The sequence below is a fragment of the Lagopus leucura genome, unplaced genomic scaffold (genome assembly GCF_019238085.1).
Source record: "Lagopus leucura isolate 7727_CA_CO unplaced genomic scaffold, USGS_WTPT01 Super-Scaffold_100024, whole genome shotgun sequence".
NCBI lineage: Eukaryota > Metazoa > Chordata > Aves > Galliformes > Phasianidae > Lagopus > Lagopus leucura.
In genome coordinates, this window is record NW_024962276.1 from 6517949 (window position 1) to 6541989 (window position 24041).

At 42.0% G+C, this 24041-nt stretch overlaps 3 protein-coding genes across 4 annotated transcripts; 2 read left to right on the forward strand and 1 right to left on the reverse strand.

The window, feature by feature from the left end:
• Positions 1 to 48: 48 nt before the first annotated feature.
• Positions 49 to 3578, forward strand: TAX1BP3 (Tax1 binding protein 3). The gene is made up of 4 exons (XM_042879506.1): positions 49 to 145; positions 1324 to 1443; positions 1720 to 1797; positions 2076 to 3578. The coding sequence occupies exons 1-4, from the start codon at positions 107 to 109 to the stop codon at positions 2211 to 2213; spliced, it is 375 nt and encodes a 124-aa protein (XP_042735440.1). The 5' UTR covers positions 49 to 106; the 3' UTR covers positions 2214 to 3578.
• On the reverse strand, positions 3576 to 11513 carry CTNS (cystinosin, lysosomal cystine transporter). 2 transcript variants are annotated; one of them, XM_042879503.1, is made up of 11 exons: positions 11353 to 11513; positions 10857 to 10966; positions 10299 to 10377; positions 8994 to 9078; positions 8798 to 8901; positions 7721 to 7852; positions 6891 to 6990; positions 6677 to 6796; positions 5530 to 5700; positions 5015 to 5132; positions 3576 to 4645 (listed from the first exon to the last, which is right to left on the reverse strand). In XM_042879503.1, the coding sequence occupies exons 2-11, from the start codon at positions 10954 to 10956 to the stop codon at positions 4515 to 4517; spliced, it is 1140 nt and encodes a 379-aa protein (XP_042735437.1). In that variant the 5' UTR covers positions 10957 to 10966; positions 11353 to 11513; the 3' UTR covers positions 3576 to 4514. The 2 variants fall into 2 exon arrangements, with proteins under 2 accessions (XP_042735437.1, XP_042735438.1); XM_042879504.1 differs by lacking the exon at positions 11353 to 11513 and adding an exon at positions 11138 to 11162.
• Positions 11514 to 11615: 102 nt separating this feature from the next.
• On the forward strand, positions 11616 to 19915 carry SHPK (sedoheptulokinase). Its single transcript, XM_042879502.1, has 7 exons — positions 11616 to 12046; positions 13293 to 13434; positions 15581 to 15764; positions 16990 to 17142; positions 18131 to 18306; positions 18397 to 18597; positions 19502 to 19915. The coding sequence occupies exons 1-7, from the start codon at positions 11885 to 11887 to the stop codon at positions 19894 to 19896; spliced, it is 1413 nt and encodes a 470-aa protein (XP_042735436.1). The 5' UTR covers positions 11616 to 11884; the 3' UTR covers positions 19897 to 19915.
• Positions 19916 to 24041: the final 4126 nt, after the last annotated feature.

A 24041-nucleotide genomic window follows, 5' to 3' on the forward strand; every position in this document is an offset into this window, starting at 1 on the left:
AGGCGGAGGGCGAGGCGGCGCCTGAGTGGCTGAGGGCAGCAGGGGGCGGGGTCGGCGGAGGCGCTTTTGTTCGGGCGGCGGCGGCGGCGGCCGGGTGTGTGGGGCCATGTCGTACGTGCCGGGACAGCCTGTCACCGCCGTGGTGGTGAGGCGAGACGAGCCGGGATCGGGTGGGCGGGCGGCGGGATTCGGTGCGGGTGGAGGGAGCGGGTCAGTGCTGGACCATCCCGGGCGCAGGAGTGGGAGGAGGGTGCGGTCGCTGGCTCCGTACCGCTGTTCGCTCGCTGGAGCTGAGCCGCATCGCTCCTTCTCTCGGTGCGAGATCTGGACAGAGGAGAGCTCCGAGCGGCTTCGTCCCGCCCGGTTGTGCTGCTGAGAAAGGGGAAATTCAGCTGTCGTGATCCGGCGCTGGAGGAACCGCTCCTCTGAGCGCGGTGTGACACTTCGCGATGCCGTTTCTTTGTTCCGTAGCCGCAGGACCCGCTTTTACAGGCTGTGAGCGACCTTAATTAGAGCGGTGCGAGGGAAGCCTGCGCGTCTGCCCGTAGGTAGAGCAGCGGGGCCGTGCAGCGCTGCCCGCGTGGCTCTGGGCACGCCCTGCCCTTCAGCTGCGAGTTCCAAAGCAGCTTTGATTGTCGCTGTCTCAGCTGGGGCTGCGCCTTTCCCTGTCAGCTGGGAATCGCAGCTGGCTGCTGCGCGATATTCGTGGGCAGTGTTTGTCAGTTGCCTGCATTCAACAGGCAGTAAGGAGCCCACCTCTGCGTTACAGAGATGCTGATAACGTTCGTAAGGGAAAACATCCTATTAATAGGTCGGCACTGTGACTGGCAGGGTGAGGAGGAATGCCAGGAGCTGATAAAAACCAGCACTGGTGAGATGTGAGTGATGAGCAGTCAGCAAGATGTGACTCATGTTTAGAAAACTACTTTCCCCTTGTTTCTCAGGGTGGTGGTGAAGGACTGACTTGGAGCACAGCTGTATAAAGGTGTGAGTGCCCTCCTACCTGCAGGTGGTTTCCTGTTCTGCTGTCATAGGGTAGGGCTGAGAATGGCTTAGAGCCAATTGACACTTCGACTGCATGTGACGAAAAGATAGCAAATGCTTTGTGATAGTTCTGTGTTGCCAGCAGTTTTTAGATCTGTTAATCATCCATCAAACCTGCAGGTATTGTGAGTAATAACTCCTGCTGAGGCTGTGGTACAGCCTTCTCTCCTAGAGTTACCTGAGCTTTATGGTACCTGTGGCAGACACAGAACAGTCTGAAGAGGTCTTGACATTTGTCAGTAATCACAATGCAGTTATTTTGTCATCTTCTCTTTTTAGCAAAGAATTGAAATACATAAGCTTCGCCAAGGTGACAACTTGATCCTGGGATTCAGCATCGGAGGTGGCATTGATCAGGACCCTACTCAAAATCCTTTCTCTGAAGATAAGACTGACAAGGTTAGAGCATGTTAAATTCAGCCAGCAAGCACTCCTGGAGTGCATCTGGTTTCTGTCCTCTCACACTGTTGGCTGAAGTTATTTTGTTGGTATCTTTTGCAGTCTGAGCCCATGTTTAAGTTAGCTCTCCTCAACTTTTCTGTTCTTCAACACTGGACAAACCTGTTTTTATCTAGAATGCTGTAATATGCTACCATGTGTTTTTGCACTGTTAGGTAGAATGGCTTTTCTGTAAAGTCTACTCACAGTAAGTGAATGTTTTTTTTTCTTCCCCAGGGTATTTATGTAACAAGGGTGACAGAAGGAGGCCCAGCAGAAATTGCAGGACTACAGATTGGGGACAAGATCATGCAGGTAAGCACAAAGACGAGTGCTAATCCAGTACCACGTGCACACTACAGGCAGATTTCTTTCTTCTAGGCACTTTCCAGGGCAGTTTGTAAGGCTTACAAAAACAGGTGTGCTCTGAGAACTAAGTACTAGATATACTTACAGAGCAGTTAATTATAGGACACTTATGAGTCCACAGCTTGTTTCCATAGACTGGGTTTTGAGAAGAGCTGCTAGGTGTATGTCATCCACAGGCAGCCAACAGCCTCTTTGCATACTGAAGCCTCACGTTGCTTTCCTAGGTGAATGGCTGGGATATGACAATGGTGACCCACGACCAAGCTAGGAAGAGGCTGACAAAAAGAAATGAAGAAGTGGTCCGGCTGCTGGTGACCAGACAATCTCTGCAGAAGGCTGTGCAGCAATCCATGATGTCCTAATCGGTGATCAAGCTGGGGAAGGGTTAGGGAGGGAGATGCACAGACTGGATATCAAGTGAGGAAGGATTGTCTGGAAAAAGTACATGTTCCAAAATGTGGTAAACACTATTTTTACTTTCTCTGGTATAATTAACAGTAGTTAAAGTTTAGTCCCCTCAGAGTGCTTCTATAAAGCTTTCCCTGCAGGTACACGGGAAGAATACCTTATTATAATCATGGCTTTCAGGAAGACAGGCCAACCCCTAACTATCTAAGGAAGCGCTCAGAAAAGCTTCAGTTCTACCAAGATTCTTCTGTAGCACAAATGTTTCCTATTCAAGAAGAATTTGGCTTCTGCCAAGTAAGATAAGAGGGGTTGCTGTACTTAAGCTTTTAGAAGTGAGCTGTCCTGTCCTCCCATGTTATCTAATTAAAATGCCTGGACTGAGAGTTGCACGCTGCTGTAGAAAGGAGCACTGTACTCATCTCACATTGTGTGCTGGTTAGACAGAGTATGCTGAAGGTTTGGGGGCATTATGGCTTACTGCAAAGACTTGCTGTACAGAGCAGCCTTTTCAGCCAAACAACTGAGTATGTTATTAATACCTGTTAGATTTAGCACACTTAGCAGGTATTAAAAGTTTTGAGACACTACAGTTCAACTTTGGTATTGAAGAAAACTTAATTCTCCTTGTTCCTAAGTAATTTATAACAAATGAATCAAGTTTAAATGAAAGTAATATGAACCAGGATGAGCAAATTAAGAAAATGCTGTTGCTAGACTTACCAAAAGAGCTGCTTGTATCTATAGTCTCCAGTTTCTTCACTGTTGTTGAAGTGGGAAGGGTGGATTTTAGTCTGTCTTTCAATCTAGAAGATTGTTCAGATGACTGACTTATTGATTGAAGAGATGAATATGCCAGTAAATTGTCCAAGTGCCTCTTGACCAAATTTAAATTTCTGCACAAATAATTACATGGCATACTAGTGGTTTGTTAACGAGCTAGCTTTACAGTTATCCCCAAACTGGAGTTTCTAACCCACCTCCATTGATTCATTTATTGATACTCTCCTTAAGCAATCTTCAGGTAAGCTTGTAAATAGAACTTGAGGTGGTAGTCTAACTTATTCAGTACATTACTGCTGTGCCATGTATGTATGTTTTATTACTGGATCTCAGACTTCTGTACACGTGTGCAGATGTTTACCATTTTTATATCTATTAAATTACTCCAATACTGCTTTTGGATTTTGTAACTTAAGAATTCAGTGGTAAATTTTAAGGTTTTCAAGCTGGAGTTATTTTTATTACTGTAAAAACTGCTCCTATTTGTACTGCTATTTCACTTGATTTTACACACAATAAAACAAAGTTGGATTACCTGAGTTGTTTCTCCTTACATTTAATAATGCCATATCACTCAACTGCTTCCAGCTGAGACATCATTTCTGCCTTCAAATGACAGATTTTGGACTACATCATTACAATGCAGTCAAGGTTAGCAAGTTCTGATTTCATTGTTGGGTTTTTGTAGCAATTTCCTGGAACACACAACACATACTTGGAAAGTTGCACAGAACAAAAATGTGTTTGATACCTTTAATTAGTGGGCTGTTAATTGACATGATCCACTTCAAAACAACACCTTTGACAGTCTAATCATTACCATCCACAGTTTAGAATTCAAGGCATGTCAGTGGAACCAAGCAGAGTTAAGTTAGTGCATTTGTCTTAGCACCTTTGAAAGAGGCTTAAGTGAGCTAGGAATACAGTTTCTTATTATCAGTGCTTTTTTTTTTTTCCTCCTAGAGAAAAAGTTCTAACAGCTGTAGTTGTCTTTTTTTGTTTTTTTTTTTTTTTTTTTTAGTTATTCCCCTAGCAACTTCATTACTCCTTCAGTTACCACTACTGCTGTTGCCAGCCATCCTGAGCGGTGCTCTACTGTGGTTTGGTCTGCAAAGAGTCAGCAGCAGCAGAGCTTAAATCCACAGACCACCTTTAGTTATTAATATCTTAAGTGGTTTAATATGATCTCATTTTTGGAAGCCAGAACTTTGGGAGTGGTACACAATTGAAAAAATGCAGTTTTGGTTTCTTTCCTGTTGTTAGTTCCACAGGCATGAGTCTTCCATCTGCAAGTGGAGGCTAGATAGCCTGATATCCTTTAAAGTATTTGGCAAGGCAGCTTGTATTCCATACCAGGGCAGATTAAAATATAAACAGATCAGAATAAATAATCAGTATTTCTGATAACTGGTAGTAGGCATCTTCAAATCCCTTGGCCAGGAAGAGGCAAGTTCAGTTCTTAATGTTCAGAGCTGTCATTCACAAGGTTCATACCCCCATCTCCTATAAAGGCAGTAGTGCTGAACCATAAAAACAATATCGAAGATGATGGAGAAGACACCCAGGCCAAATTTGGTTGGATCTCCAAAGATCAATTTCCACTCATCTGTCAAACACAAGATTAAAGGTTAAGACTAACTTGATGAGTTCATCTTAAGACTGCAAGACCACGCCATACAAAGTAAAGAAGTTCACATTTGTTACTTCACTTCAATACATTACTGTTACATTACTTCAATACTTTAAGACTAACTAACAGACAGTTGGTACAAAGCAAATAACTCCTCCTGTTGTTTCTTCAAAATAGCTACATTATTTTCTATCTTCTAGAAATAGAGACATTCTTAATTCTTTGTACAAGGACAGCTACAGTAGCACAGTCTCCCAAGGTAAAATCCTGTAGGTTTTTGTTTGTGTTGCAGCAAGTTTCTCCCACCCCATTACAGAGGCCCCACCAGCTGAGATTCAGCCTTACCATTGTTGTATGACTGCAAAAACATCTGCAGAAGGCTGAAGCTTCCACCGATGAAATCTAATAATACATTTCCAATGCTCCATCCTTCTGTACTCTTCCGACGGAAATTCATATATGCCTGAATGTGTAACAAGAAGTTTGGTGTGCCAATCACCTGTTTGTTTCTGCACCCAGCCAAGACTAAGACCAGACAGGACTCTGCTGTCTACTGCAGTGTTGTGTTAGAGGAAATCTCATTCCAGTCTTCAAATAAGTTAAAGATGTTCTTAGCTGGTAAGACAGCTCACATACTAAGGCATCTTTGTTCATATGGGCTTTTTAGTAGCTGGGCCCTGGGCAATCCCAATAAAAGAGTGCATTTATGACATATACTATGTAGGAGCTTTACATTATTTTGTCACTAAAAGGCCAACAAACAACAATTGCTGGTTTAGTTTAGTCTGACTTTCAAGAACGTGTGCTTTAGACTTATGTTACTATTACCCTAACATAAAAACAGAAAAGTTCAGGCTTACCTGTGGAAAATATTTTATCAGTGTCACTGCTAACTTAATGTAAGAGAAGCAGAATAAGAACTGTAGCCATGTCATCTCCTCAGCTGCAGCAAGAAACAACGTTGTAAACGTAAAAATCCATGCAAGTGCCAGTAGTCCAACAACAGTTTTGGATACTTTCTGACCTGCTCGCTGAAAGAGAAATGCAGATATACTTAGAATGCCCTTGGTCCTACGTGCCAGAAACTTGTTAGATAAAAAACAAGCTCAGTACTACAGAAGGTTCCAGTTCAAAACCCACTGCTGTACCAGTTAGGCTCATACCACCAGAGAACTCTAAGCCAGCAGCTGTAGGTTTGCAGCAGCTTTTGTGCAATATTCAAAAGCATTCTTTAGAATGCTGTCGTTCATAAGAAAAACGTTGCTGCAGTATTTTTGAAGATTTATGATACCTATGATTCAGTGCCACCACCCATAACAAGCTCTTGTATTTAGTCTGATGACATCAACAGTTCCTGTATATGCAGAAGGCCACTAAAGCCACTGCTGTAAAAGTCATTGTCTCCCCATTCTTTAGTATAAAGTGATATTGCTCTCCACAACAGTGATAAACAGCTGTTACAGCTTCAGGTTTAGCATCACCAGAGGAAGCACCTCAAAACACAGTTACTAGGTAAAGCAAATCACCTGTTCAGATCAGAGCTTTTACAATGGCCACCTGAGTGTTAGTGATCAGTCTCACCTGAGAAGTGGGTGAGAATTATAAATGGGCCTCTGCAGCTATTTTAGGTGGAGCTGGGGGAAGTCAATTGCAGGGAATCTCCTAGTGCAAAGAACACTCTGAAAGGTGAAGAATCAAAATGTGTGAGTATTTGTACTGTGTAGAACTATGATCTATGTGCTGACTAGAGATTGATATGGAAACTTTATAACTTGCCTATTTGCTTTAGTTATTTTGGGTCTTTAAAGAGTTTACTTGTAAGCTCAGAATGTTCATGTGGCTGAAGTAGCAAAGCTTGCAGGAGTGGCTAACTCAAAAGATAAGGCTGCTGGACTGTAACGGCCACTGAAAGGGAGGGAAGATAGATGACTTCAGTAGGCTGGTAGGGTGAGTCCAGCAGAGGGAGCTCTGCCAGAGCGACCCAAGCAGTCCAGCATTGAGTCTTACCTCATAAATACAGCACTGGATAATGGTGAGCAGTGTTAGAGCTACTGCATGGAGACTGAAGAAAACATCATTGATAGCCACAGGGTTCACTCCACTGGGGTAACTGAGTAAGAATTCTTCCTAAGTGCAAGAGAAACCAAAACTAGCTAAGTGTCATAAGTCCCTTATGTAGATACCTCCACTCCTGAAAAATAGTAAAGAGAATAATGATTACCTTAATTAAGGGAATCCAGAAGAGTCCAACGTTAAACACACTGTATGCTATGAAGCCAGTAAGGTTTAGTGCTATATAGTCAAAGCTTAGTCCAACAACACTAGAGAAGGAGAAAAATATGATTAAACTTAAGGGATTACTTATCCCTAGAACATACAGCCAGATAGGCAATTTTTTTTTTTTCTTTTTGTTGAAATCCAAAGCTGTAGGTGTTGTGACAACATGATGCTGAGTTCATTGAGTAGTAAGGTGAAGTATCCTTTTGTATGCCACATATCAGCATTCACAACTGCTCTCACTGCCAAGCTTGTTGCTGTCTAAGTTTACCTCTTCATGGGCTCAGCCAGATAAAAATCATGCCAGTCTAAATCCACAGAAGCAGCAGTGCATATTTGCCAGAGTGATTGCTTCAGTTTTCATACTACAGTTTTCCTACTTGCAGTCACTTTGTTTAAAGGGAGCTAATCTAATGATAACACTACAAATTGCTGTCTAGTAAGCAGCTCACAGGGGAAGTAAATTTTAAGGGTGTCAGCACAAGTGCCTTGGCCAGATGATACATGCAACGTGACATCACAGGAAACATGGAAGCCCCCCTCTATCAGGAGTTAATACTGGGTGGCAAACTTCAGAATCAGAATTTCTTCTGATCTACGTATGTAAAAGCTCACTGGTGCTGCATAAATTCAGGCCCAAACTTTATTCTGCTTCTCTTCCTGCCCCCAATCTTTTCGTGCATAATTCCCAAGAACAAAGATTGTCCCTGAACCTCGGAACACGATTTTCAGAAGTGCTTAAGGGACCTGCAAATGCATCTTACGTTTCCTTACCTTTTTCGTCGCCAGTTCTCAAACAGTTGAGGATAGAAGGAGATAGACCAAGCAAGGAAATAGATCCATCCAATCACCTCATCAGCATATTTCACTATGATGCTATGAATCACTTGAAATTGAATCCTAGGTCTGAAGGTTAATACAAAGGTTAATTTGCCTGCTCATACTTTATTTCACAGTCTTTTGCCTTGTTCTGCTCATAGAGGAAAAGCAAGCAGAGTCCAGGCATTGAGACAAAACAAAGGTTCAGAAATAGTTTCCTTGAGGTTTTTCCCCCTTTATTTAGTGTTCCTGTTATATTTAGGGTATGTCCTACTCCTATCCTCAGCCTTTTTCTTTCTATTCTACATAGAAATCTTCAAAAAGGCTATTTTGTGCCTATGATTCCCACAGTCTAAGCACAAGGTCTGTTATGCAAGAGCAGTTTCACTTTTCATGCTCTGCCAGCAAAGCCCCATGATCATGCCTGGCCTGTTGATCGCTTTCTGAATGTGGTTACCTCTGCTTTTACTGCAAGTCTTAAAAGGAGAAGTAAAACGAGGAACTAACACAGGACTATCCTGTTAATAAGTAGCATCTGGGCAACATGGAACTAGAATCCAGTTTCTTCCCTTTTGCTAGATTGTTTTCCTGGTAGAGAGGACCAGAATCTGTGAACAGAGGGCTCCCCTAACCAGGAAGCAGAACACCTGCACCTCCTTACGATTATGTGGACATACAGCATTAGCACTCCAGAACAAGCTCTGCACACTAACTGTAGTTTCCTACTAGGCACTGACAAACGTTTCCTGGATCAGAACATGTATTTTTGAGACTTTGGGGGTAGGTTATTAAAAGCAGACTAAAAAGCCATAAGTGCTCACAGTCACCTTGGTAAAAGTCCAAAATATCAATATTATACCACTCCAGTTCCCATAGCTCATATTTGTCTGACTACCTTGAGGGTTGCTGAAGAGTCACTACATCTTCTCAACTATGTATTGTCCATGTCCAGTTAGCTACAGGGAGAGGATTCTGTGAAGCCCAGATTCTACAAAGCAGTATAGTGAGCAGAACTAAAAATCAGTTTCTCACCCAGTTAAGTTGGAATTACTGGTATAAAGATAAACTGTTACTTGTCCAACATCATCTGCTTTCACTTGAAAGCCTGCCTTAGTGTGACCTGCAGGCAGCTGAATCTGCAAGGCAAAGTGGAGGAAAGAATGAGGAAAGTTGCACCATACTAGCAACAGGCTTTTGCATAGAGTCATAAGTCCATTCTATCACTTACTTCATCTGGTAGCTCAACAATGGTGCTGTGTTTTGATGAATGTGTAATATTAAGAGTTATCACCAATGTCTCATTTAATGGAGCCCTGTAAAGATGGAAGAGCCAAGTTAGACTGGTGCCTGAGTTCGCTCTCACAGCCCTGCAACAATCTTTGTATCTGCTAATTCCTCAGAGCTGCAATGAACATAACAAACAGCCTGCACATAATAGTACCTACTTACTTAGTACTCAAAAGGACAGCAACACCACATCTGTGAACACTGTACTGATTTTTATCTGAACTAGTGACAGGCACTGAACAGTTACATGACCACATTTTGCCTCTGTTCCACACAAATAGCATAGCAAAACCATTACCTGAAGGGGAATAACAAGCTCAATGGTAGGATTTTGGGGACTATGAGAGGCACAAAGGATAGACAGTACTGAGGAAATAATAAGCAGAAATTACAGTAGTGATATAAGATAAAAAAGTAAAGTAGTTCTGAACAGCTTTACCCAAGAACTCCTCTAAGCGTTTGTCCAGGAGGTCTGACTGCACAGCAGTACACTCTGTATCATAAGGTTCAAATGCCTGTAGCTGTCTGTGAACAAAATTGCTACATGCTTCTTTGCAGAAATAAGAGTTCCAATCTGTTGCACCCAGTTTTGCTATTTTCCTCTTCATCACATTTACTACACTATCACCTGGCTATTCCCTTCACATACACCTCTGTCCTTTGGAATCTTTAAGTGTAAGTATTTAACACTCCTTTCCTGGGAGAGGCCCAAGATAGCAAAAACACAGCTACAAAATGCATTGTACTGAACAATGAGACTGAGTGCCTCAGTCCCTAATCTGGAGTCATTGCATTTCTTTGAAATGGTGAAATTTTTTGGTGAAATTTTGTGATCCTTCTAAGAAACGCAACTTTCTCTTCAGCACCATTTAAGAAGTGGAGGAACTCTAAGTTTACATATAGAAGGTAGTTCAATCAGCTAATACAAGGTAGACAGTATGAAATATCTTCTGCTCAATTTTCCATACAAATGGTATAGGATATTGCTGGAGACCAACTATATTTCAGATGCTGTGGCTCTATCTTGGTCCAAAGTGGTACTTAGTGATGTGATGGTCTAGAAGTGGCCAGTCACACTCAGATCAAGTTCTCTATGCACAGTTAACTAAGTCTGTAGGGAAGTTTCTATCTATGGTGAAGTTCTACCTTCTTTCTCCTCCCAGTTTCATTAAAAAAAAAAAAAAAAAAAAAAAAAAAAAAAAAAAAAAAAAAGCCTACAAAACAAAGTTTCAATTCATCATTTTACCTCAGAGATATCGTGACATTTGTTGAACTCTCATTTTCTAACAAAACCACTTCAGGGACAGAGAGTACAATGACTCCATCTGAGGGGGGAAAAGAAAATTGTCCATTACTATTTGCAGGGTAATATTAGAATAAATAAAAAAATAAATCAGTACTTCAAGGAGACTAAACAACTTAAAAGGGGAACTAAATAACCATCGAACATGTCACAAAGAAGCAATCTAAATATTTGAATTGTAGCAAAAGTTCACAAGAGGAAGCAATACGGTACTTTAAACTGACACTGCTTGTGATGTGATCCCAGTAACTTGGTAGGTATAGCGTTTAAAATTCAGTTTAAAATTACTGCTTGAGGTGCACGAGATAACCGGATGTTCAAGTGAGATCCAAGCGTGACTCTTGAAGTATATGGCAAGTGTCCTGCGATAGTGGTCTGTGTGTGAGAACACCGCCTCAGCACAGCGTGCAAAGTCAAAGGTTGGTATGGAAGCAGAGCTGAGGGAGGTGAGGTCTCCCCCGAAGTGTGAGTTGGGGGATGCCTCTGAGCCCCCTCACCCACCTCTCTGGGTCCGAGCAGGGACAGCCGAGCACTGATCGCCGTGCCCCAGCAGCACAAGTGCGAGGAGCAGAACAGGAGGGAAGAGCTGTCTCATCTTCATGGTGGATGAACTGCACGAGAAAGAAAAAGAAAAAAAAGGCTCTGCTCAGACCCTACAAACTTTGGGAGGGCACCAGCCCATTCACAGCTCTAAAACAGCCCCATCCCAGCCCAAAAAGGCGTTACTCTGTCAGTCCCCATCTGCCAGACGGCCCTAGAGGTGCCCCCCCCCCAGCGCTCACCTTGCTCCCGCCACTCGGCCGCCCCCCCCCTCCTCCCGGAACTACAAATCTCAGCAGCCACTGCACCCCCGCAGCCCGTCCTCCCGTGGCCGCGCGGCGCACGCTGGGACTTGTAGTTCTCGCCGCCCTCCCCTCAGGGGCGCGGTGAAGAGGAGCCAGCCGACGCTTTAGGGTGCATTATACCTGGGTAGCAGCACCCGATAAAGCCCACATACCTCCTTCTAGCGCCGCAGCTCTGTCCCACACAGCCCGGCTCTTCCCTTTTCAACTCCTCACGTGAGGCGACTGCCTATCGCCTCCTCGCCTCACGCTCCGCCGAGCGGTGTCACGCTGTGGCCGCTCCCGGGCGCCATCTTGGGCGCGTCCGAGCGAAGCGGGCGCCGGGCTGCGGGGGGGAGAGCGGCGGGTCGAAGGGTGCACTGGCTGCTCGGGCCGTGTGTTGGTGCTTCGCTTAATGATGCGCAGGGTGCTGGGGAGGGCTGGGGAAAGGGGCGTTTTGTCACGCTCAGGATGGAGGTAGCACCCCGGAGCTGTGAGGGTGAGACATGTTTGGCCAGAGTCCTGAGGGCAGGGTCCAGGCTGTTCCCTCAGCGCTGGGCTCCCGCTCGCTGCGCGCTGCGGGGCCTCGGAGCTCCCTCAGAGGCGAGGAGAAGCGGTGTGAGGGCTCAGCACGCTGTGTGGTGCCCGGGAACTGTGTAGGCTGGTGTGTGGTGGGCGAGGTGAACGCAGTCCCGTCTGCAAGCAGCCATGGAGGGTGGGCGTGATTCTGTCTGCGTGCTGGGCATAGACCTGGGCACAACCTCTGTGAAGGCTGCCCTGGTGGTGGGGACAGAGCAAGGGCAGGTGGTGGCAGAGAGCTGCTCCAGAGAGACGCAGGCCTACACCAGCAGTGTGGAAGCTGGACTGCAGGTAAGGGCTGGAAGTGCTGCTGGTGGTTCCAGGATGGCTGCCTGATAGTGACTGGGTTGTGTTACTGGTTTATGGGGACTCTGGTGGCTTTCCTGGATTATTATTTTTTTAATTATTATTATTGTGCCTGGAGTGACAGGTGGTTGCTGCATGTTTTTTGGGTATCTGAAATTAGAATTAATATGTTCTTTGCTTGGTCTTCAAGAAAGCCGAGTAAAGCTATTTTAAGAAGGACACAAACTGCTGGTTAAGTACTGAAGTGGTCAGGTTACAATGAGAATAGTGCATTCGGTGAGAATAGTAATTCTTCAAGAACTTATTCCCTCTTTTTGTTCAAAATGGAGGCAGCTGCTGAGAACATTCCTTAAGTAGCACCATAGAGGTAAATGACTTGCCTCTGCTTGAGCCTCTCACACATCTGAAATGGTATCTCAAGCTCAGTTTTCACTACGGAGACTCTGCAGGCCTGCAGAAAGTCTGATTCCGCTTTTGCTGTAGTCCCAGGTGTCACAAGACAACCTAAACCTGTTCTGTTAATCATCACCTTGTCTTTGATGCCAGCCAGCAAACAACAAGCACTTGCCAACTGGGAAGGTATTTTGCACTTCAATGTGAGATGGAATCCTAACTGGAAATTCCCCATGGAAATAACCAGAAGCATGTACACCTGTTAAAAGGCTTTATTTCTGTTGTGTTGGTCAATCAAATAAAGCATGAATCACAAACATGAACATAAAGTATCAGCATTCTCTAGGCTAGCATTGTGCTTCCAAGGGCTCATTTCTAAGCAGATATCAAACAGGCCAACCTTTTTCCCTACACCCACGTTTTCACACCTAGAAGTTTATATACATACAAGAGCACACATCTGTATGTGTAGGCTGTATTTAAGTACTTTGGCTTGCAATCTTCATTCTGATCTGTCAAAGTAATCTGGTCTTCAAAAGCATGACTTTTTTTTTAAAAAAAAAGGTATATTTGAGTATTATGTCTTAAGAAATTAAGAAATATTTGGCTTTCAGTGTAAGATGCTGTTATCTCATTCTCAATTCGCTAGTATTGGTTTTGGGGTTTTGTGGTTTATTTTGTATTCTTTCTTTCAATTTAGTAGTGAATATTATTCTAATGCGTGCTATTAAGCTAAATGAATTCTGTTCTTTGCTTCTGACTAGAGTAGCCTTGTTTAATAAATACAGTGAGTGAGTCCTAATGGCTCTGTGCTCAGTGTAATGTTTCATGATTACAGGGAATGGAGCAGGACAGCCGGAGGATAATAAGAGCCCTGAATGAATGCCTTGCTGCTCTACCTCAGCAGCAGCTTCAAAGAGTCAGTCACATTGGCATTACAGGGCAAATGCATGGGATTGTGTTTTGGAAAAGAGATCAAGGTAACATTAATTTTTTGGCATTCCTGTGTAGAGTATTATGATGCAGAAAACAAATTCTGAGCGCTGAAGTGATCTGTAAGAAACTACTGCATGTTCATCATCTTCTGTGGGGATTTTGCTTTAATTACTGTCATTTCAGCTGCTGGCTATAAATAACCACATTGTTTACACAGATTGTTTGGAGGGTTTAGTCTTGTGAGATCCCTGTGGAGCGAGTGCAGTTATAGGCAATTCCACCTTCACATTTATATGTGAATTGTTAATTGTCCATCATATGCTACCTGTATGATCTGCTGCTGTTTGGAAGAACTTCTGGACCACATGGATTACTTTTTTTTTATGAGGGGAACGACATTAAAAAGAGCAACACTTACCTACTTGTTCAGTACCTCAATACTTCTACTGCAGAAGCAGTATTAACACTTCTGTGTGTGCCTTGGAAAGCAAGCTATACTTGGCCTGTATGTTAGGTTATGCACAGCAGTAGCTATCCAATAGGGAATATTGCTTTGCTAATTTGAAGTGCTGCTTGGCAGCACAGTAAGAGGAAAAACTGAAAATCAGTAATAGGAGATAAGCAGATTTATTGTAAATTGCAGAAGAAATTTTCCAAAAGTGCTGGTCACTGCCTATCAAAAGTTGCCAGTTTTAATTGCTTAAGGAGACACAGTGCTATTCATTACTGGTTGCAGTTTTACTTTAAATACTAAAATGATTGCGAAGAAAAAAAATCCAAGGGCTGATGGACTGAAGGAGCTGTTGCTTGCTTTCCAGCTGTCCCAAGGGCTGTATAACAAAACCTCTTGGGTTTGTGATAGACTGATAGGCACAGATTTTTGTGTGATATTGGTTAATATTTTATTTCCTAAAGCCACATGCTACTTTTGTTTCATTTATATCTTGTGAAAGAGGATGTTTGCTCCCATTTGTTTGAGTAGACTAAGTGAATTCATGCACTTTGGGATACAAATTAGATTTTTAATAGCATCCTTTAGGGTTAGATTTATGGTTAATAATATTTCTTTGGATCCATTTAGAATTGAGCATTTTGAAAATTGTTTCAAACAGATTTGATAGAGCAGGGAATTAAGACAGCAAGAAAAGGCATCCATTTGCTTGTCATGTTTCCTGTAATATTTCCCACCTTTCATGGGTGCTTTTCACTCTGTGTGTATACTTTCAAAGCCCTATATCCAACCCAAGAAACCTTTTAAATCGTATTTTGCTGGTCAGTTAAGCAGCCAGGTCTCTTCTGTGACCTGAAGGAGAAGTGGCACAGCACAACTTGAAAGCCTCCTGCCACACCAACAACAAAACCAAAAAAGCTGCTTTGGTTACAGGGCCAACTGCATACAGCATGTGGCCTGTCCTGTCCCCACGTTGAAGCCCAGCATTATCTGGGAGAGCAGTAGTTGGCAGAGGCTGAAGCTGTGCTGTGGAGCATGCTACTAGCAGACATTACAGGCCAGTGCTGGAGCTCAGCCTCTGCTTGATTTGCTGCTCTGAGGTGTCTAATCTGCCCTAGGAGTGCTCATGGGGAGCAGGAAGCAGCACGCTGCACTGGACCAATGCAGACGTTGCTGAGAAGGCTCTGTGCAGCCATGAGAAGTTGCCATAATTGAACTGATGCCTTTGCATAGAAACATCTGACAGCTTAACGAAAGGTGTAGTGATCTCTGTTGGAAAAATTAAAAAGTGCTAGACTGATAAAACTGAATTAAATCCTTCTCTGGATGGGGGTGTTCTTTGGTACTTTGCAGTCCATTGCCTAATACATGTAGAACTAGGTTTGCAATTGCACTGACTCAAAAGATGGATGACGCTATGCACTGTCCATCATACAAATACTGTGCTCTTCAGTCATGATGTGGCAGTTTGACTCTTGTATCTGAGAGCTGTCATATCTGCTTCTTACCTCTCAGCAGAAATGCAAAATTATTTGAGGATGACTGGAATTATGATGTTATGTAGGACGGAAACTGTGACTAATTAATTTGATTATAATCGCTATTGGGGTGACATCACTGTTTCTGCTTTATTTTCCCCATTGTATTTGACAAACTCAGAGGATCTGGAAGTAAAGAATGCCAGGCAGTGAATGCACTGCTGGTAATTACTGGACTTCTCAAACACTGTTGTGTTTCAGGTTGCAAGTGGACAGAGGGAGGTACTGGCCCTATCTTTGAGCCAGAGGAAGTCAGTCATCTGGTTACTTGGCAAGATGGCCGCTGCAGTCCTGCCTTCCTCTCTTCTCTTCCTCTGCCACAGTCACATATCAGCGTGGCTACAGGATTTGGCTGTGCCACCATCTACTGGTATTTAAAGAAAAGGTACATTGTTTCTCAAAAGGGCATCTGTGTTAGGCTGTTTCACTTACGGTTTCTCATCTTGAATTTATATGACAATTAGTATTCCTGTAGCATGTTAATACAACTCTGAGTTCAGGGGCTTGTAATCATAATATTAAGTATTCAGAGAGTATTTGTAATGGCAGATTTTAATATAAACTGTGCAACTCAGCATGCAAGTCTTTCTGACCTCATTAGGAATATTGCAGATCTTTTTAATGAAAGGAAAAAATTTTGACTACATAGAAATAAAATAATTATAGTCCAGCCTACTACTCAAAGAAAGTCTACTGAAATAGCTTGAACACTAACTTTGGTTGTGCACACTGTGGAAAGTACAAACGTGCCTAAAACAGTAACAGAGTTGATTTGGCTGGTTGCTGCCAGATGTTAGAGAAACAATCCCTAAATTAATTTCAGTTCCTTCCTTCTTTAGACACCACGATTCTTATGAAGTGTTACTGATGCTCTGCTTTATTGTGGCATTTTTGCAGAGGATGCAGTTTTTCACTTACAACATTGCACCAGAAGGATTTGGTCTTCAGTTTCATCTGCAGGATGATGTCAGATGTTCATCTCAGAGATGATGTCTCCCTCGTTCATTAGTTGAGGCTAAATAGCGACATATCTATTAGATGTTGTTTTCAGTCGACATGTGTTCAGTAGATACCTGGGATGTGACATGATCTTGCTTTAGAGCTGTGCAACTCACTAGCCCAAAGTCTTTGATTTGTTCCCGTTCTGTTTCACTACTTGGTACATATTCATTTGTGTAGTTTGTGAATCTTATAGCAACTGCAGGAATTTACTTGTTTTTCTCGAATGCTCTGGAATGTGACATTCTTGTACAAATAATTATTATCTTCCTTGTATGTTTTGCTGTATTGTTCCTTCAAACCTGGACAGCTCGTGCCACTGTCTCTATCTTCCATGAGGAAATACCAGCAGTGTTGCTGCTGTGGTAAGAGCTTGGAAAACAAATCCAATTAAAAACGTGCACAACAGCAAACAAGCAAAAATGAACTAACAGAAAACAATAACAGCCCGCCAAATCCAATTTAATCACTGAGATACTGAGATTACTGTTTTGTTTTTAGGAGATGGGACTGCATACATCTGAAGTTCCTATAGCACTGGACGTAACCTTGCTTCCAAGGTCTAAAAGCTCCCTTTGCTGATTTTCTTTTTAAAATGTTTTGTTTAAAAGTCCAGACTTTCTGAAGTCTTATGATGCAGCTGGTACTATCCATGACTATGTGGTTGCCATGTTGTGTGACTTGAAGAAGCCACTCATGTCTGTCCAGAATGCTGCCAGCTGGGGATATTTTAATTCCAGAAACAAAAGCTGGAATACTGACATGTAAGTGCTAAGGTCAATCAGTGGGTTTCGTGCTTTGTGTCAGGTAAAGTGAACACCATTTTGGGGCCTAAGTATGAATGTGTTACAAGTAGAGTGATCTTACTTGTGGTGTGGCTTGTACTGAAGGACTGTTGGGTTTGCTCTTGTTCTGTGTGGTGTCTGTGTCTGCGTTACATGAAATTATGTATTTTATGGCACTGTATTTTTAGAAATACCTAAGACAGCATAGCTGGGAGACTTATCAGAGTTGTTCCCTCTTTCTGTTGTGTGATGGTGGGATGGGATGAAGAAGTGAATGCTGCATCTAAGGCTGTGATGATAAAATACTGTTAATACTGGCAACTTCTTTCAACAGAGCTCCCTTGTAACTGTTGAGATTTATTAGTGATAATAGTTACAATTTTCTAGGCTATGGGAAGTCTTGCAGGAAGCTGGTTTTATTTATTTATTTTTACTGATTTGCTCTTTCAGGGCAAAGCCATAAAGCTGTGTGTATTTCAGGGCTTAGGTTAGGCCAGGATTCCAAGATCTTCTCCTGAAGGTAAATTAGTGCCTAATACCTTGAAAGAGTGTCAGAAAATTGCATTTGGCATGCTGAACTCCCACTAACCTCCTGTTTTTGCTGTAGCAAAATAGTGTGCCTTGCAGTTTATTTACGTAAGGAGTTTGTTGGACTTAACTCTTTGTGATTTGGTTTTGAACCACTAACTGCATGACTGCTCAAAATTGTGTTGGAGAATTTAAAGCTGAATTTTTATAATTGTCCCTTGACTGTGGAACTGCTTGTCTGTCTGACTTTTTATACAGGTATTGCTTCATCATCTCAGGTAATCAGATTGTATATAAAGAAAAGCTATTTGTTCTTCCAGACTATTCTTCTTCACTCAACCTGTTGAACTGGAACTGGACTGAGCTTTTTAAACAGATGAAAGCATCTGCAAATCCAGCAGTGGTATTTTTTCCTGCAATGATATTGTTCTGATTGCAGATTGAAAAAGTCTGGCTTTCCTGTTCACTTGCTTCCAGAGGTGGGAGACCCTGGCAGTATTGCAGGCAGGACAATCAGTGCATGGCATGGAATACCCAAGGGAACTAAAGTGGGAATTGCTCTGGGAGACTTTCAGTGCTCTGTTTATTCCTGTCTGACTGAAAGAACTGATGCAGGTACGATCATTTTGATATCTTGCTTGGTTTTCTCATTGTCCTCTTTCAGAGTAGGACTGGAAACACTGAATTTTTTCTTTTTTTCTCTAGTTCTCAATATCAGCACCTCTGCTCAGCTGACTATCTCAATGCCCTCGGGTTTCCAGCCTCCGGAGACACCGGATCCTTCCTCAGCTGTCACTTACTTTCCTTACTTTGATGGTGACTACTTGGCAGTGGCAGCATCACTTAATGGGGGCAATGTGCTAGCAACGTTCGTGAACATGGTGGCACAGTGGACAGAAGAGCTAGGTAAGTTAATTTAAGGGTAATTAAGACTTAAAATTGTGGTTGATCATGGTAAAGGGAAGCTATGGTAAAGGAGCAAGCTCAGGGCTGTTTTGTCATGCCGTATAAGGAACAAGGATGTAGGCCTGATCATGCTTCCTCATTGTCTGGAATTTCCTTTGGAAGCTAGTGAACGTGTTTGGACAGTCATCTTTGGGCTCAACATTCACACTGCCTCTAGATTTGGGGGTTTCTTTTGTTTTAAGAACAGAAGAGAATGTTTTTTGCAAGTTGTTTTTTTTAAAGGAAAGGTCGATAAATTCTAGAACAGCCTCTGAGTTTGTGTGGCTGCAGTCCAAAAGAGTCCCTTGATTTTTGTCTGTTGCTTTTAATGCGTATTTTAGAGCAGTCTGATGGATTTTAAGATTTAAACTCATGTTTATCATCTAAGTGCTTTAAATGTGGCGTTTATGATTGTGGTGTTTTGGTTTTCATTGTTGTTGTTTATTTTTTATAATCTCCTGGGTTCCACAGTACAGAAATAAGCTCTGAAATATTTCTTTCAGTGAGTTCTTGAAGTGAACTCAGCATTCAGCTTCAGTGGCTGAATTGTGTGTGAAGTCTGCCATTATTGCCTTTAAGAGGTGCTGTTTTCTGTGACTTTGCACAGTGTAGGCAGAGACAGATAGTGTATTACTAGAAACAGCCATTTCTTCAATCAGAAAACGTTTTCTGGTATGACAGATAGTAGATAAGTTTGGATTGAGAGAACTGAGTTCATAATCCTGGAAAAACAATGACCTTTGATGCAAAGGAAGAAGGTATACAGCATTTTTCTGAACAAATTGCTCAATATTCATTTTAAGTCTCCACGTGTAACATATACTAAACCTCTTCAGAATAATAACGTGACATTTCTGATCTGCAGGATTTCAGATTCAAGAGTCTGCCATCTATGCAAAGATAATCAAAGCAGCCTTGGACCAAAACGACAGCCATCTCTCAGTCCACCCAACCATATTTGGAGAGAGACACACTCCTCAGCAGTTGGCTTCAGTGACCAGCATTGCTGCCTCTGAGCTCTCCCTGGGCCACGTAACCAGAGCTGTGTGCAGGGGCCTCGTTGAAAACCTCTGTTCCATGCTGCCAGTGCAGCGCCTGCTGGAGACAGGAGTGCGGAGAGTTCTGGGGAGCGGGAGCGCTCTTGCCAGGAATGAGGTGCTGAGGCAGGAAGTGGAAAGGATTTTTCCGTTCCCTGTGGTTTATGGGAAAGATGTTGATGCTGCTGTGGGGGCTGCCATGGTGATGTTCCAGGGAAAATAAATTACTGTTTGGAATGGCCTGAGATGCGTCATCTTTTTTTAATTATTATTATTTTTGTTCTCGGCTGTTCAGTGTTTCCTTTCACTTCCTTGCTTTCTCTGGAGTTGCGTTCAGCCTGCCATCTCACTCATTACATTGAAAAAAAAACAGCTTGCATTTAATGTCTGTTTGTGTGTGCACAGGGTCCTCCATTTCCTTGTTCTGTAATTCCTGCTTGTGAAATAAGTAATCATCACATTAAATTTGACTGAGTCACTAGGAAAGAGCCCTTAACTTTCTCCATAAAATGATACTTCATGCAAGGCTTGTTTTCTGGTAGGAAGTGTGTTTGGGAGGACTGGGAGAAACAAGCAGCAACTTAACATGATGCTTTCATTAGAGACTTTTTATTCTCAAGGTCTTTCATAGTATACATACAGCATGACAACAGAGGAGGATCTCAATCTTATTTAAGAAGCTTGGTGGCACCAAGCCACCAAAGCTGTGGGATGCACACCCAAGAAAAGGGAATAAATTCCTTCTTGTTTGTTTCTCCTGCTTTTGATCAGCTTTGGCACATTCTGATGAGCAGAATCACAGAAACACCAAGGTTGGAAAAGACCTACAAGAAGGTCCCTGTGGAGGTAGAATATGTCACTGACAACTATTGCAGAAAGTAATGGAGTGGCTGCTGGTAAGAAAGAAGTAACATCTTCACAGGAAACAGAAATCAAGTAGGCTGATGGGGGAGACATCAATGCTCAGAAAATGCCAGAGAGCTCCCATAGTGCACACATCAGAACAGGGCAAGACTGAGAAGAGCTGATGCTGGAAGTGGGAGGAGAGAAGGAACACTTAGCCAAAGCAAGAAGCTGGAGACTGAGTGAGGGAGACCTCCTTGTAGTTTTCTTACTAAGCCCTGCGCTGAAAATAATGAAGGAGTTAATCATAATGCTGAAGCAGATGCTTAGCTCAGCAAAGTTCCAGGACGACCAGCCAAGAACCTGGTTTATTGGTAATCTGTATTTATGTATTAATGCACAGGCATTATATTTTATTTGTATATGATTCCACAGGGTATTTTAAGTAGTGTAATTAGTTTGCTGTTGAATAGACAAATATGTTATTCTTTTATATATGGATAGATGGTAGGACTAGAAAGATATCTTATGCTCTGTAATTTCATTCAATAATTTAATTATCTAGCTCCATAGCTCCAGAGCTGGAACTGGAGGTTTTTTCTGGCCTGACAGCTACAGCCTATTGACTTAACCTTCTGGAAAAACTCTCTAGGCTGGTCTGATGGAAAGATCTTATATGAATGGTACATTTAGCAATATTTGACACAGTTCTTCATTTTTAAGGGTATTAGATCCATTTCTGATTCAATTGTTCTGTTGCTATTGCTGTTGTTTTCCTGATGACAACACTATTTGAAAGCTTACTGTTCCATATGTGTTATTTAATTAAAGCATAATAGGAATGTGGAATGATAGAATGTCTGTAGGACTTTCAGTTGGGTTCTCCCTCCACTCTCTTCAGAATCAGCTTGTATGTGAAATACTCTATAGGGCTTTGCTGCAGCCACTCAAGAGGGCTCAGAAAGATGAATAATCTCAGAGAAAAGCTGTGGCATATTTTACAAAGTTTTGTGAAGTGAAATGAAGCTGTGAGCTGCAGGAACAATTGCTGTTTGATGGTTTGGGCTTTTTGCAAGCTTGAATGTATTTACAAAGAGGAAATCTGTAGAAGAGTATCCATTACTAAATGCAATTAGTGGGGGAAAAACAACAGCAACTTGCTGTGATTCTTGTAAAGAGCTTTGCTGAACTCCTGGGAATAGAAGCTACTGATGCTTCTGGTTCCAGAACTGTTCTTAATGGTTTTATTACTCTATTCCCTCTTCTACTGAACTTCCCTTGATTCTAAAAAAAAATAAAATCATCTGCACATAGAACGATTGAATGATAGAACGAACATAGACAAATGGAGTGGAGAAGCAAACTCTGAAGTCTTTGCAGCCCAGGCACCTAGGAGGAGGAATCTCTGGCACCAAATTCCTGTAGAACAGAGGGCGTTTACTGAGACTGTTTTGCAGAAGACAGGATTTTTTTGCAACATTTGTAAGTTCTGTACATGTATTTGAGTAGTATGCTTGCTAGTTATTTGTAAGCACTCTATTATTTATCTTAAGTTGTGATTCAGTTAGACATTGTAAAAAAGTGTTTCCTTGTTTATCGGATCAAGCTTTAATTACCTGGGCTTCAAGAGTTAGGTGGGTTACGTGTTTTTCCAGGAGATGTATATTTCTTTCAAGAATATTTCTATAGAATTTGAATGTTGGGTTTTTTTTTCCAAATTCAAACTGAAAAGGAAATGCAGCTTTGTCTGCATTATCAGAGATACTGACAGTGGGCATTAGAAATAGAAGCACATGCAGTAACTGAGACAGGTTTGAGTAAATTGGCAGGAAGACAAGATTAAGGCTGTTCTGCTTATTCTAATATTATAGATATTCTGTGTAAATTACATGATTCCATTTTGCATAGCCATCTCCCTGATGCTTTTGGCTTGATTCACGTTGATTTAAGTGAGACTAAAATTAAAAATCATACATGTCTGTATTCCTACTATATTTTTTTCCTTTTTTTTTTTTTATAAAAGTATGTTTGTAACTTTTTACTTACTGTGCTTGTTCTTCTGTACTTCTGGTATCATGTTCCAAGGGAGAATATTTTTCTATAGAGAACTTCTTACTTACAGAACAGTTAACAAAAAACGGTTATTCTTTCAGGGTGATTGGACACAGGGACACAGAAAACTTGAAAGGTGAGCCCAGAAGACTCAGCAATTTGAATTGCAGTCTTTAGTGTTTCATCTGTACTTTGCTGTTTTGCTTCCAGTTACCCTAAATGTGCAAATTGATGTTTTATTTCCACGTATGTTATAGAAAATGGTAGGAAGTGCAAATGCCTGACAAGTCTCTTTCCCATCCTGCTTGGAAAGGAAAAAGTGATTCTTAGTGTAAATATTATCTCATGCCATGCATGAGTTACAGTGCAGCTTTACTGTATGTTGTAGGTTTGCAGATGATCCCTCAGAAGGATTTTATGAAGAGAAACAGCCTTGAAGCTTATTTATGTTGAATTCAAACTGAATGTACAGAGATAATTGTTGATGACTGGTATTGGTGTATAATTGAAAGCCTTTTGAAGATTTTGTAATGCTTATGTTCATAGCTGTAAGATTTTGTAGCAATCTAGAATTGTAGAATTTGATTCTAAAGCTATCCAGTTCCCTCTTAAAGCCAGCTATGTAGTAGCTCTGGTATGATGTATGATGTATTCCTGTCTCCACTGGATTTCCAGAATATTTCACATTCAGTGATGTGAACACTAATATTTCATTGGTCAAAGCAGTTTGATAAGAAAGACAAAATCCCTATTCTACCTTTAGTATGGCATATTTGTTAACTTGTGTCAAGCTCTTTGTGGTTGTAAATCAGACAAGATCAAACCTGTGGTCTTACAGTCATCTTTTATCTGCGGTAAACTTTTCTACTTCCTAGTCTTGTGTTTGAGGCGACACCAATCTCACAAGAGCTACAAGCCCCAGTTTTCATCTAGCACTGCTGTAACCCTGGTAAAGCCACTAAGTGATACCCTTCCAAAAACAGGAAGCCCTCTCTGCTCAAGATCGTTAAGATATGATTACAGCACAAGATATCAGGCTTTTATCACAGGCTTGATGTACTCCTGAAAATATATTGTGGCACAAATCAGTTAGAAAGCAGAACATAAATGCAGAGATTATTTGTGGTCTGAAGTTCAGGCCTTGACAGACATTGGATTTTAAGCAGAAGTGACTGAGTTTGCAGTGAGGTGGCTGGCAAGCTCAGGTACACTCTGGTTTGCTTTCTCTATTCTGAAATGAATGGGGCAGTGGAGACAGTAAAAAAAAAACAAAACAGCATAGGGATAACAACCTACTAAACTGCCTGAACTCTAAGCATAGTGAATATGTGTCCTGTTTCATTTCTGAGATGAGACAAATCAATTAATTCCTGGCTGTTTCTGGAGCCCGATCCTAGGCAAAAAGGGACTTGTGGCACTCTAAAATGCTGACCTGAGGTGTTTGTGTGGTTTGTTGCAGGCTGCATGTTCATC